This window comes from Pteropus alecto, unplaced genomic scaffold, assembly GCF_000325575.1.
Source record: "Pteropus alecto unplaced genomic scaffold, ASM32557v1 scaffold3, whole genome shotgun sequence".
Lineage (NCBI taxonomy): Eukaryota > Metazoa > Chordata > Mammalia > Chiroptera > Pteropodidae > Pteropus > Pteropus alecto.
Genome location: NW_006442484.1, coordinates 60,196,480 through 60,211,239, shown reverse-complemented (window position 1 = coordinate 60,211,239; position 14,760 = coordinate 60,196,480). Strand labels below are relative to the sequence as shown.

General features: G+C 32.8%; 1 protein-coding gene across 1 annotated transcript in view; it reads left to right on the top strand.

The window, feature by feature from the left end:
* The window catches only part of HECW2 (HECT, C2 and WW domain containing E3 ubiquitin protein ligase 2), a 205,516-nt gene that overhangs the window by 146,488 nt on the left and 44,268 nt on the right, over nt 1-14,760 (top strand). Inside the window, exons 17-18 of the mRNA XM_025039312.1 lie at nt 8,027-8,110; nt 12,741-12,850. Coding sequence (XP_024895080.1) covers nt 8,027-8,110; nt 12,741-12,850 — 194 coding nt within the window. The remainder of the gene's footprint in view (nt 1-8,026; nt 8,111-12,740; nt 12,851-14,760) is intronic.

Genomic DNA, 14,760 nt, shown 5'->3' with positions numbered 1-14,760 from the left:
AAAGACTGAGAATCAAAACACCATGGCCCAGTGTCATTGAGATAACATTTCAGAAGACATCCAAAGGTGTATTAAAACATCTTCACAGACAACTAATCTTGTAAATCTCATGAGAAGTTTGGGATTTTGCTACCTAGGACTGTAAGGAACATAGATTCTTACACCATGTCATCTATTAGTCTATGGCTTCTGTAAAAGGAATGATTGCTACTCATGCTTTTTTTTAATAGGCCTGTTAATTTATGTTTGTTTATAGGTTTTAGACATACTTATCATATGTATCTTGTTTTCATATTTCTCATGCATGGAATCTTATACTAACTGGATAGTCAATCAACTTAAGATTAAAAAGGCCCAGAAGAAAAATTCTTATAGCTAAAATTAGTTTAAATTCTTTTAAAGTATCATACTCAGGTGTTTATTAAGTCATTTTCCCATAAAATAGTTCCCTGATATAACTGTGAAAGATTTCCTACCTTATAAACATGTTCGTTCATCCACTGAACATTTCGCCAGAGTTGTATTTTCTTGCTAACAAATAGTTCATTAAGGATTTGCAAACCATTTTCTAGCATGAAGAATAGTCATATTTTAGGTATATCTGTTCAGTATTAATTTTTGCTATATTCTGTTGTATTTATCAAGAAAAGAGTTCTGCAAGATGTCATCTTTCTTGTCTATTTCTTGTCCATTTTTTAGCAAGTGAATTTTTCTACATTTAATATTGCACTGGAAATATTAATCTCAGCTAACACCTGGGCTACTTGGTCAAATAGCATAAATTTACTTCTGCTGAAGTATAGTAGTTCATCAGAAATGGACTCTATGTAGACCAAAGAAAAATGTCAGTACTGAATCAAGCCTCAATGCTTTCCTGAAATTCAAAAGGATAATAAGCCATTCTAAAATCATAAAAACAGTGCATGTTGCATTATCATTTATGATAGCACAAAATAGTTTTAATGAAATCTGCTTTTTACATGTTTTTAGATCTATTGCTAAATTATCAGTGAATCAGAAGCCTTTCTTACACAACAATCAAAATATGCATCTCCCTACATTAATAATGCTTATTTTTTTCTTTTTTGTCTCTCTCAATGTATTTAAATAGTCATGGAAACTGTCTTCAGAAAAATTAACTAAGCTAAAATTAAAATCTCCTTGTTTCATATACATTGTCCTACATACAAATGGATACTATTATACATCCCATTGAATAAATGATTACTTTCAGTTCTTTGGGGACATATTTTTCAGAAAACATTCTTGCATACCCATCAGGGTGCCATTGTACTAAGAATCAGGTACCCTATGTGTCTGACTTTTATAGTTTATAATAGAAATGGCATAATAGTACAATCTGTGCTTAAAGTGTTTAAAAACATCTTGTATTTTCTACTATATTTATTCTTATAGACATATATTCCAAATCAAGTCCAAGGTATATGAAGTCAAGGTATATCTTACTTATCTTTTTAATTTTCATAGGACATCACATATTATATTGCATAGAGTGAGTGTTTGACAAATATGTGGTAAATCAATCAATTTCATAGGCACTTAAGTCCCATATTTGGGACTTGATGATAACACTTAAAACAATTTATTCTGAAAGTCAAGTTGCTACTTTTCCATTATGCAAAATCACATATTTAAACATACAGAATCTATCTTTTTAATACAACTTATACATCTTTGTATGTTCTAATATGTCATTTTAGATCTAGGAAATGACAGCATAATGATTTATTTTGAAAACTTGGCTAAATTTCTCTAGCACATAGCATTTTTTTGAGTTTTGATATGAATTTTTGAATAATGTTCTCAACTTTTAAAATGCATTGGGATTATGATGGTGATTGTTTTTTATTTTGAAGCTACTATAGATACAATTAAAATATTTATAGTTTTCTATTTTTTTCTTTTATAACTGTAACATTTTTTCACATATCCAACCCTTCCATTTCTTACAATAAAACTTTCTGGTTTATTTATTTAGGAACTCATTGTTTCTTGTCTAGATTTTCCCAAAGTATTTTGTGTTTTTGCTTCTGTTGTGGGTGGACTTTATTTTTAAGTCTTCTAAATAAGACTACCAAAATGTAGGAAAATATTGGTTTTTATAGTACTATTTTCTAGAAATTAGTACTTTAAGTTTTTTTTTTCTTGCCTTTACATTTTATATCACTGTTTAAAAACACTGTCATGTCCCTATCTCTCCCTTTATATGCAGTTTAACTGGCTTATCCATTCTAATTGCTTCACATCAACCAATTTTTTTGTTTGTTTTAATATATAGTTATTTTAAAATAAAACTACAGGCAGGTATAACATAGTTTCAATTCCTGCATATATTTTCAGTTAAAACACCTATTATCAAATGCATAATAGAATATTATAATTCATAAGAAAATAAAATCTAGTTATACCTTCCAGTATATTCTAGATATTAATTCCTAGTATATCCTAGATATTAATTCCTCGGAATAATGATGGACTGAGGGTTCAAGCTGTTAGAATGCCTTAGGTAAGATGTCTATAACCAAGTTCTTTTGTATATAATAACAAAACTCCTCTTTTAGAGTCCATATTGGTTTTGCTTCATATAGAATTTTGCTGTATTGAGAATAATGTTTTTCATTATCTATTGAATTATGAGAAATGTAAAGCCTTCATATGTGTTATCTCTTTGGTATTCATAGCATTATTTCAGTTTTATAGAGAGACCAGTATCTTGTCTACTGCATATCATAGAAATATTCAATAAATATTTGTGGAATTAACCAAGGTAAACAGCATAAATAAAACAACTTGCCAACAACAAAAACAGGGAAGTTGGTCATAAGGCATTTAATTTGGCTCTATTTTCAATAAATTATACTGTCTATTGAAAAAGGAATAAGTAATTATGAAGCCTATCTAATAATATATTCAATAGCTAAAAATTATTGAATTCTACCATGTAAAAGGTTTCATGCTAAGTATTTTATTTGTATTCATTCATTTAATCCTTTCTACAATCCTTTGAGGCACGTACTGTAACTATACTTATTTCAAAATGAGGAAACCAGCAAAGAGAGTTAAGTAACTCTTTAAATTCTAATCAAAGAACTTATTTATATCTATTTACAACAAATTTTTCCCTGAAACTTATAGCTCATTAATGTCAATTCTGTGTGTCCATAAAAATCATATGACCATAATGGACCTATATTTCCAAATCTAACCTATATCTTGGGAAGTAGAAAGAAAAGTTGATCTTTTTACTGCTTGACTCTATCCTTCAAGTCAGACCATACCCTTTGATTGAAATAAAAAGTGTGAATGATCAATGCTAACTTTTCTTTCTTCATTTTATACAATTAGAGAATTCATGGGGATTTCTCTAAAATTGCCCTCAGGCAGCTTTTACTGCACTGTGTCTACAGGAACCATGTGTGTGCACAATCTGCAATCCAGAGAGTTTTGTGGTTTAGAGGCATTGCTGCTTCTGATTGTTTTTGATCATGTGCCCTTCTTTAACTTCACTAAAATGTTGGTTGGTTTCGATGAGAGTATTTTCTGTGGGAATTCCGGTCTCGAGACTATGTTCATTGTCCTCAAATGATCTTCTGCTAGAGTTTATCTTCTGGGGTGCTTTGTGGCCTGGAGGAAGTGGTTACAAAAGTCTAAATATTATGGGCATCTGAGGGACAACCATAGCCAGCAGCTTTTCCCTGAGGTTGTCACTATACAGTTAAAGCATCTTGTTATAACAGTTGTGAGTTTTCTTTTGAAGATTACCACTTTACCTGTCTTTGAACTTCCCTCAATGGGTCCTGTTTTAGTTAATAATCTGATGTCAGCTTTCTGATTCTCTTTTTCGCTGCGACAACAAGAAGTGATAGCAAGATAGTTTATTCAAAACACTGAATAGATTCGGGAAAGAAGAGGGCTTCGCCCTCAAGAAACTCGCGTTTTAAAAGGAACTGAAGTTGTAACTGAGTGGCCCTGAGAGAAGGTCCAAAGGAGGAAGAGCTGGAATTTATGCTGAAGGGCACAGAGAAGGAAACATACCCATGTAGAGAAGGTCAAATGATAAAATTTTATTTGAATATAATCTTAACCCTCATTAGAAGCCACGAAAATTGAATAGAATTTCTTCATTAAGGTGAGGGCAGTAAAAAAAGAAATTAGAGGACTGCCACGGATTCCTTATAACTCTATAAATTTATAAAATAAACTTGAGTAAATATATTAATGTAATTTTCAAATATCCCCCTAATAACAGTCATGTGTATCTTTAACAATAATCCTCAAGCTTGTTAGGTTTATTTCAGACACTAAGTGAACTCACGGAAATTTGTTAGAAGCCTGTTATTTTCTATTCTAAAAGGAAAATCTGTTATTTTCTATTCCAAAAGGAAAAAAAAATATTGCAGATCAACAATGTTGACTTTAATCACTTTTGTTTTAATGAAACATAAAGATGTACAAATATAAAATATGCATAAACTTCTTATCCTTATAGCTTTTCTAAACTATAAAGCCAAAAGACTTTTTAAGTAAAAACTTAAAAAACCAGTAATATTTGCATCAATGATATTAATGTGAGAAGATTTTGTTTCTCAAAAGCCAAATCACCAATATCGAGACCATTGTCAATGGAAAGAAATATTTATGCTTTTTGTTTCACTTGTGTTTGATGTGATTGGTTTGATTTTGCATCTAATGGTCTATCACATGCATCTGTGGCATTATCATGCTCATCATTTTTCTTTCTTAACAAATAGCTTATTATTATCTACTGATTCGTTTTGACAAACCAGTTCATTGAATAATGCACCCCCAAATACAATGCTGAAGAAAAAATATATCAAATGTACTCTGTGATATTTCTACTGCCAAATTTTCTCTTTGTAAACTGTTGTAAAATTTTTGTTTAGAGTGAATCATGACATCTTTTATGCTTTCTTTAGTATAAATGCTTAATTTACTTTTTTTTTAAGTCCCTTTATTTTGTTTTCTTTTTAGCCTCTGGCAATTTATATATACATTACTTATCCTTACTTCATCATTGTCATTATGCAAATTAGTACTGCAAAATGAAACCTTTATGCTTTTAATTGGTAAGGGAATTGTTCATGAGTGGCAGACAAGGACTATTGTTACCTTATTTAACATTAAAGTCCTGATAATGACTTAAGGGCCAGGCACGGACACTTTGAAAGTTTATATCTAATCACTTGGCACCAACTGTCTTGTAAATGCAAACATGGGAGCTAAAGTCATATGGTAATATTCAGTCATAAATATTACCTAGATTATCCAAAATATGCCTACCTCAGTAGGCATATTATCCAAAATTGTTAGCAATTTTGATCAACAAAGTGAAAACAGAAAAAATTTTAAATTATCCCAGAACTCAAGATTATGTCTGTAGATTTCTAGTAGACAAGGACACCAGTTTGAGAAATACTAGTCTGTATATTATTAGGCAAATAGATATTTGTTAACCAAGAAGTAGTTCCTGGTTTTTTTTTGTTTGTTTGTTTTTTTCTCTTTCTCTTTCTCAGTAAAGGTTGGTGACATTTCTGGGGATATTTGCTAACTTCTCTCTTGTGCTCAGCCTTGATCTGTTCTCTTGACCAATGCCTTCTGTGTTTCTACATGAAAAGACTTTAGGAAAGGACTTTATAGAATAGGGGTGGTATAAGGCCTATACAGAGTTCAGGTAAGTGAATGGAACAATTTAAATATTTTCATGTAATATTAGAATTGTCTACTAACTTTCTCTCTTCCACTGTGCCATGACCTTTTGAGAAAGAAGTCATCTGTTGGATTACCATCTGTTGGATTGTCAGTATGCGATACTATGTATAGCACATAGTAGACACTCAGAAAGTGTCTACTTTGCTGAAAGAATAAATGAATGTTAATATAAGAAAGTACTTAGTGGTATTATGTACCTCATATGACGTGCTCCAGTGTCTTGTTCCTGGAAGCATATGACTCATGGCTTGCCATTGTGATGAGTTAGCTGGCCTGGTAGAAAGCTATTCTCAGCCTACCTCTGGTATGTTCTTGCCTAAAAAATCAGATCCTTTGCCTTCACTGTTTACGAGTTAATATCTGGAAAGTGATGAAAAGTTGCCCAGTTGGTATATTTCCTCTGGTGTCTTTCCCTTTCCTCATCCTGTCATCTTTTTGACTCAGGAAGCTATGATCCTTTTCTTATTCACAGGAAACATACAAGCCACAGTCCAGAGCATGATGTCTTTGTCATCACTCCACCTGCTCTGAGTAGCTCCAATTTAAAGAAGTGAAGGAGAGTGCTCAGCCTGTTTGTTTTCTGGTTTTGCTGTTTGCCTGATTCATTGTGATGAGAGACTAAGGAGATAAACTGTGTATTTGTTGGAGATAGCTTTTGATTCTTCAAGATCAAAGCATATTGTTACTGACTCTTATAGGAGTACTTTTTTGGTTAAGTTATTGCTCTTTTTTTTTCTCTAGGATAACTTTTCTTTAGGTTAGCTTTTTAAAAGCTTTTATATCTCTTATCGAAAAATCAATCGCCAGATAGTGAGCCTTGGTTTCCGTCATATGCTTCAGACATGTGATTGTAAAGCTTCAGGGCAAATGTTCTGCTTGGTTCAAGCCTTCAAACTGAAATAACTTTAAGCAAAGAGGCTGGCCTTTCTTTTCTGAACAATTCCTTAACGTATGTGTCTGCCATTTGTTTTATATACATATATATGAAGAACAGAAAAAAACTTAGGCAATATCAAAGATTAGTTGCTTCATACGCTAACGTATTGTATAAAATGGATCTAGCTAGAAAAAGCCGAGGACTGAACTCTGTTTTTGTTTTGTTTTCTTTTCTTTTCCTAGCAAGCTTTGTGACTAAGGACAAATCAATTGATTTTTCTGTGCATTAGGGAATTTTTCATCTCAACAATTAAATCTTGCTTTCTACCTCATTGCCTTCAAGCAGAGAATTTAGAATTTGGAAATCTAAAATGCAGTGGAACTTTAAGAAAATATCATATAAAAATGCTTTATAGATAAGAACTGAATCTAAATAAATAAATACATCAGAGATTGCTATTTTATAGTATATAGGAATCCTAATATTTGTCATTAGCACTAAAAATTGCTTACTTGTGTTGGCCCCTATGTTCCTATCAAGTGTACTGCTTTCAGTACCATAGTTTATGTTCTTATTTTTTCTCATTTAATACAAATTAATATGGTATGCTTTGAAATAACATTATGTAAATGAGGGGGAAGCAACTAGAAAAATTTTTATTAAAATTTTATTCATGTAAAGAATCGAAAATAATGACATGACTCATCAAACAAAAAAAAACATGTTAACACGTGTATCACATATATCTATAATAAAATAATGATAGAAATATCTCATATTGTTGTGTCTGATATGTGTTTACATAAGTATATATTCATGTACACAGGTATGCACACAATCTATTTCACCAGCTGTAGTAACTGAAAGTGTTTCCTAGTTTCACTTATTTGAAACAGCTGTATGCTTTTATATTGAGTATATAATGCATAGATACTGTCTGCTTCCAAGTAGGAATGTGCTCATCACACATAATTTAGAAGTATACCCTCAGGAAAAGAGATGAATACCCTTACACTCTCACTTTTTGGAATAACGGAATCAGTCTTAATGGTCTAGACTATTGTTTAGATTCAAGCCCACAACAAGCTTTAATTCAAAGCAGAGACTGAGATTTATTGGTTGAATGATACTACTACCTAAGGTAGGACTGGGGCTGCAAAATAATGAAAGCAATAAAAGAATCTTTTCCCAGCATTAGGATTGGGCAATGTTGATGCACCTGAGGTTCTCCTTGAAGGCAAGGACTATGTGTATTACTAGGGTATCACACAGTAGCTGCCGCATAATAGGTACCGCAAAAATGTTGTGACCGTTATTTTTTTAAATGGTGCCTAAAGTACTGAGTTATGTCCCAAAAGTCTACCACATATGCTGTGAGCTGTTTCTTTGCTTAAATAGGGAGAAGATCCAATTTATACGAACTGAAGGGACCCCAGGATTGGTGCGCCTTTCAAGTGATGCAGACCTTGTTATGTTGCTGAGGTATGTAACACTAGTTCTTGAAGTAGAAGGTCTCCAGTCATCAGAAATAATGGAACATTTTAGAAAATAATATGACAGTATTGGTAGCCTAAAAAGGTCTCCTTTATTCTTGAAGACCTGTGGAACTACCAGATACTGGGTTAGTGATCATTCATTTCAGATTGTAGTTCTTATCCCTGAGATAAGAAGGTAAAGAAGGTGGGGTTAGAGAAAGGAAATGTTTGTAGAGTTTCTTGAATGGAATGTTCCATAATAGAACAGAAGGGTATATACAGCTTACTCCTCCAGAGTAAAAGAGGTCATGTTTATATTTTCTTTCAAATTTGTTTGCTCAAAATATGCTTTGTCTCCTTTTGCTGATTCAATACTATTTATTTGCTTTATGGTTTTGAGAGTTTAGGTTTGAGAAATCAGATCGAGTTGAAATTTGGTCACTGGTATTCAGGGCCAGCTTGATAGTCCTTCATAAAACTGACCTATTGTCTTTTCTTTCCTGATGGTTAGATCAGCTTTGGTTTTAAATTTTAGAGTAGTTTAGAAGAGAAACATAGCAAGTTTTCAAAAGCCTTTTTTCATTTTTAACATTATCCTTCAAATGTAGGAGGCCAGAGTGAAATAATGCTTTGCTCTGTCCAGTGACTGGGACACCCACCACTGTAACCTCCACAGAATTAAAAGGAAAGTCACGTTGAGCCATTATCAGGCAGTGTTTTATTTATACCAAAGTGCTAATAATCTCATTCATGTTATTCATAATGATCTTGACCCTAACTATTTCTAACTACTTACGTATTTGTAAAACTAAAGCCAAAAAGTTACTTACCTTTACTGGATAGTTGGAATATAATTCAAAGGGATATAATCACTTTCCAGAAAGATTTCACTTGATTCTGAACAAGACCTATTGGGGAGGGAGGTTACTTTTCACTTTAGAGGGTGACCCTTGACTATGATGCACTGAACTAGTTCTGAAAACAGGATATAGTATGCTAGACGGTCAGGAAGACTATTGGTCAGTTAATATGGAGTATGATGTTTCTACCATAGTTTGCTTGGTAATATAATAGTCAGTTTTGTTATAAAATTCTGACTCTATAGCTTCATTCCAGAAATCAAGGATTTTTCATTTAAACTAAAGAATTCTGCTTTGGTATTAGTAAAAACAATAATGATTATAAAATAGAAATCATGATTACCATTCACCTGTCCTTAGTTAAATAATCTTTAGATGGTATAGTTCTAAATATTTTAAGTTACAATATAGCTTAGAATATTTGTACTTTGGTAAACACCACAGTTTGCATGACTTTCTATGTGTTCTGTGGTAGAATTTTAAAATATTTGAAAACTGATATATGTATATGTACATAAAGAGCAAGGCTACATTTTCTCCCATTCAGGGAAATAAGCATGTTCTCTGAAGTTTATAGGCCTTGAAAGAAGCATGAGAAATTCACTTTTATATAATAGTTCTATAATTATTATAAATGATGTTATTCAATTCTAAACTTATTAGGGTGATTAAATGTATTTATTATTTTAATAATTGTACACAGTGATACAGTGTATTAAATGTGTATGCTTAATAAATAATTTTTAATGATTATTGAAACCTTTTGGGATAGCCTCAGTTCTTTTTTATTTTATTTTGAAGTTTGAGTCATTTGAATCAGTGACTATAAACTCAAGCAATGAATTTGTTGCTTACATAGAGAAAGACTTTGTGTCTGTTTTTAAACTTGTCTATTTCTTAAAAAGAAAGTCACTCCTGGTACAAATGGATGTGGTTATCAGCAAGTTGCAATGTAGAGATGATGTGGCTATAGGAAAAGATTCAATTCAAAATAAACCCATGTAAGGATATTTTCCAATATAGTATGATAAAACTCAAGAGTTTTGAAATGACCTTTTTGTATTTGTTATTGATTATTCTATTTTATATGATCTTTCACTAATTCAACTCATGTAAAAATGTGCCTCCCTCAGAGCATATATAGGAAATGATTGTTAAATTTTGCTACATTTGAATTTTAAAATTCATATAATGAAAGACACCACATATAAAGACATAAAAAAAGGTAACAAAGTGGAAGAATACATTCACAACACATAAAACAAAGATGTCATGAATACATAAAGAATGCCTTAAAATCAATTTAGAAGAAGAAAACCCAAAAGAAAAATAGGTCAAGGATATAAAAAGGCATTTCATAGAAATTGAAGCAAGAATAACCAATAAGCTTATGGAAAGATGTTAGCAATCATAAAATGCAATTTCAAGTAATGAGATACTATTTCACACTATTAGATTTGAAAAAAGTCAGAAAACCTGATAATACCAAGTGAGAAATAGGAGGTCTCATATTGTCTGGACTTGGTGGGATTGACAACTTGATAGTATCTTGTATAGTTGAAAAGACATCTGCATTATGACTGATTAATTCTGCTTTTAGATATATACCATACTTATACTAAAAAAACTTTAACATATATGTAAGTTGATATATACAGGGTGTTCCTTGTACCATTATTGATAAAAGCACAAAACAGGGGAAAAAGTAAATATTTGTCAGAAGAGATAGGGATAAATAAATTGATTTGTTCAAAGAATATCCTACTGCATAGCAGACAAAAGCAAGAAACTAGATCCTTATGTATCAACATAGACAGATACCAGAAATATATTGTTGAACGAAAAAAGTTCAAGAATGCTGTATACATATAGCTATTATAATTTTTAGCAGTGCATAAGGCAAAACTATATATTCATCTATGCATATATGTTGCAAACTAAAAAACTATGGAAGGAAGGATACCTATTGAAGTAATGGTAGAGGAGAACAAAAAGGACTTCATATACACATTTGCATACATGCAGATATGTATATGTACATCTATATACAGATCTATATATGTGTGTGTTTGAAGTAAAATATAATGTTAACATTTATTAATACTATATATAATAAATATATAGTATTAATACTATAAACACATGATATGAATCATGTGTTTTTATATCATTCCCTATCTCTTATGTATTAAATTTTTCAGGTAAAAAATTTCTCTTGTGATATGAAAGATTCATGAGTATTGGTTATCTTTAAAGGAAGCAATAAATATCAGGGAGCAAAGGGACACAGATGTAGATGTCTAAGGACAGGATGCTAATTCCTAGTCTTCAATTAATTATAGGTTTCTAGATCTTTGAGGTAGCAACTGTTACATGGGACTTTTCCTAGTAATTACATTTAAATTCACATTATTCCAATGGCTACTGATTTATTGAAAAAGAAATGACTGTTTCAGGGCTAATTTAGTATTACAGATATGATTGCTTACTGCTTCTGTTTCCAAATCTATTGACTTTTTAGTTCAAAAGTGGAAAGATGGCTTTAAAAAATATCATGTCTAAAAATGCTTTGCTACAATGGTCTAGCAGACATATGCTTGTGAGTGAAGAAGAAGAGAAAGACTTTTCATGTTGTTATTAGTTTGTTATAACCCAGGGTTTCTCAGCCTCAGAAGTATTGCTATTTGGGGCTGGATACGCCTTTGTTGCAGGGAGATATTCTGTGCATTGTAAGATGTTTATCAGCATCTTGGCCTCTACCCAGCAGATGCTAAAAGTGCCCTCTCATCCAGTTATGACAATCAAAAATGTTCTCAGACATTGCTAAATGTCCTTGGATAGTGTGGTGGAAGAGTAAAATTGCCTCAGTTGAGAACCAGCGCTATGGCCCTTAGGAGTCATATCCTCAAATCTCTGCAAAATTAAATTGTTGCCACTTTTTCTGAATATTTTCTGAAAATCAGTAACAGGTTCCTAGATTTGGGAAGTTTGAAGTGAACCTACTTCCACCTCTTAATTAATAAACTCTTATTGTTTTAATTCTGTTTGGTTAAGTGTTTGTATATTTGAGCTGATTGTAATCAATACTACTTCTCTTTATCATAATATTTCTGATATTATGGGATTCCAAGATATCAGATATCTGCTTACTATCTTTTAGAAAGAATATTAGAAACAGAAATTTCAACATAGTGGAGAAAGAAGACTCAGGATTGAATAATCTAACATCAAAACGCTCACATTTGAAAACCATTATAAAGCCACAGTAAATGAGGGAGCTAATTATTTAGCAGTTGTAATTATTGAGGAAGAGTTTTATTTTGTTTTCAGCTCTCCAATTAAATCCTAAGCTCTTTGAAGGCTGAGACCCTGCTATACGTTTCTTGGAATGAAGATATAGGACATACTTTGTATATGTATTATGGGTTCTTAACAAATGTCTGTTGTGTTTGAATCTTATTCCCAAATTTAAAAACCGAGGTACGATTTCAAACAAACATGTAAACTCAAACTCATGTATTAAAGAGGCAAAACAGAAATTATGTTCTCTAGAGTTGGTAGGAGAATAGACAAGTAACCACAGGTTTGACAAAAGCTGCAACAGCCAGCCAAGAAATATGTGCAGGAAAAAGGGGACAAGTGCTCCCTTTGGGTGTGGACTGGACTTCGGATGAAATGGATCAAAATGGGAAATCAGCCGTCTTTCTCATTGTGGTAACAGGGCTTTTCCCCACCTCCATGGCTAATGTATGCATTTCATTTCTTGTTTTTCCCCAGTTTATTTGAAGAAGAGATAATGTCTTATGTGCCTCCACATGCCTTACTCCACCCCAGCTACTGTCAGTCTCCACGTGGCTCCCCAGTGTCCTCTCCCCAGAACTCGCCAGGTGAGTCCACCAGCAGCTCACCCTGAATTCTCTCAGGAGTGAACCCTACAGTCAGATGTTCTGTTCCACGAAGGGCAATAAAGGAACACTTTGAGTATATCTTTAGCGTTAGCACAGGTACATATTGTGTGGCACTTTCTGTCTTTTAAAACTGGCTTGTTTCCATGGGAATTCATTTTGACAGGAAGATAATGACATTCCAGACTAGGAGGATAAAGGTTAGCAGTATGATACACTCAGATACAAATTTTACTTTTCATTATGTTATGTAGTGCCTAATGTACCTTGGAAAATATTAGCGCACAAAATACTATGTTCGCTTTTTTGATTTAAAAAGTTCTAGTTAGGAGACTGATTTAATGAATAATAAAAAGAAATCTCTACTTTTAAGAAATAATATAGAATTAAAATTAGTTTAATGAGCTTGGATAGTTTCTTCCTGCAGTGGTCACTAACTCTGTTAGGTAGGAAGACAAGAGACATATGGGCAGACAGAATATGTTGGTAGATGGAACAAACTAAAATGTTTAAGTTCAATTTTTTTTTCTAAAGATGTTGTGAATGTAAGAGTAGATGAATGAATGAATGAATGAATGGTGAAAATGGAGCATGACAAATGAATTTTTTTGAAGGAAAGTAGTCATGATGTTGACAGACATCGGCTATATTTATTTTTATTATAGACAATGTATTGTTCACACTAAATTTAACAGCTATCAGATTTTAAAACTATTTTAATAGACATCTAAACTCCATATGTATCACTAAAAGCTGCTCTACATTCTTTGATATATAACATGTGTTTTTCACATATTGTTATGATAATGAAGCTACAGCCTAATTGAATACCACAAACAGGAAAAGGTCTATTAACTTGTTCATTTAACACAGATTTATTGAGCATCCTCCTATAGTCCAAGCACTGAACTAAACCTTGATGCTATAAAGATGAATAATACAGTCTCTGCCTTTGAAGGATTCATGGTGGGGCAGTGAGTCAACAAATGACTCTGTAAAGCTCTGTGGTTAGTCCTATAATCAAGAGATGTATGGGAACACAGGTGTGGGAACAATTCTTCCTTTAAGACTGGGGGTGGGGTGTTTGGGGAAAGACGAAGAATAACTAGTATGAAGGGGAGCCTTGAAGAGTGGTGAACAGGAGTTTACCAGGTACACCAAAGGAAGAAGGACATTCTAGGTAAATGAGTAGCATAAGCTAAGCCACAGAAGCATTAAAGTAGTTTAGGGCAAATTAATAGATACAAGTGAAGGCAAGTTCTCAAAGCTTAGGTTAGAAAGATAGGCTCGGGCCAGTTGATTATTAAAGCCTTGTTTTGTAGTTCATGGGAGTCACTGAAAATTTACAGAGGAACGTCATGTTTTACATAGATCAATTGGATGGGAATACAGAGGATAGATTGGAAGATGAGAGACGAGAGTCAGAGAAACTAATTGGGAGGCTGTTGCATTGATCCAGGTGACATGCTAAAGGGCTGGACTAGTGACGATGAAGAAAAGAGAATTCATTCATAGGATATGTAGGATGTAGAGACACCAGGACTTTGAGTCCATGTGTCTAGACAGATTTTGAGATCCTCACCACCTAGACTACATAGACAAATAGTAACACCACTCACCAAGAAAGGAAAAAGATTAGACAAAAGCAGAGAGGGGAAACGAGTTTGGCTTGGGACATGTTTTGTTGAGGAATCTTTGAAGATACCCAAACAAAACTGGAAAAGACAGTCCTGGAGCTCAGGAGAGTCGGTGGCTAGGAATACAGGTATGCTGGTAGCAGGCGAGGCATAGAGTGTAGACTAAAAGAACTAGGAAGGACAAGTCTGTGGAAAGAAGAGAAAATAGAGGATGGAAACATGAGTACCTCCAGTGTTTAAGGGAGATAGAGGAGC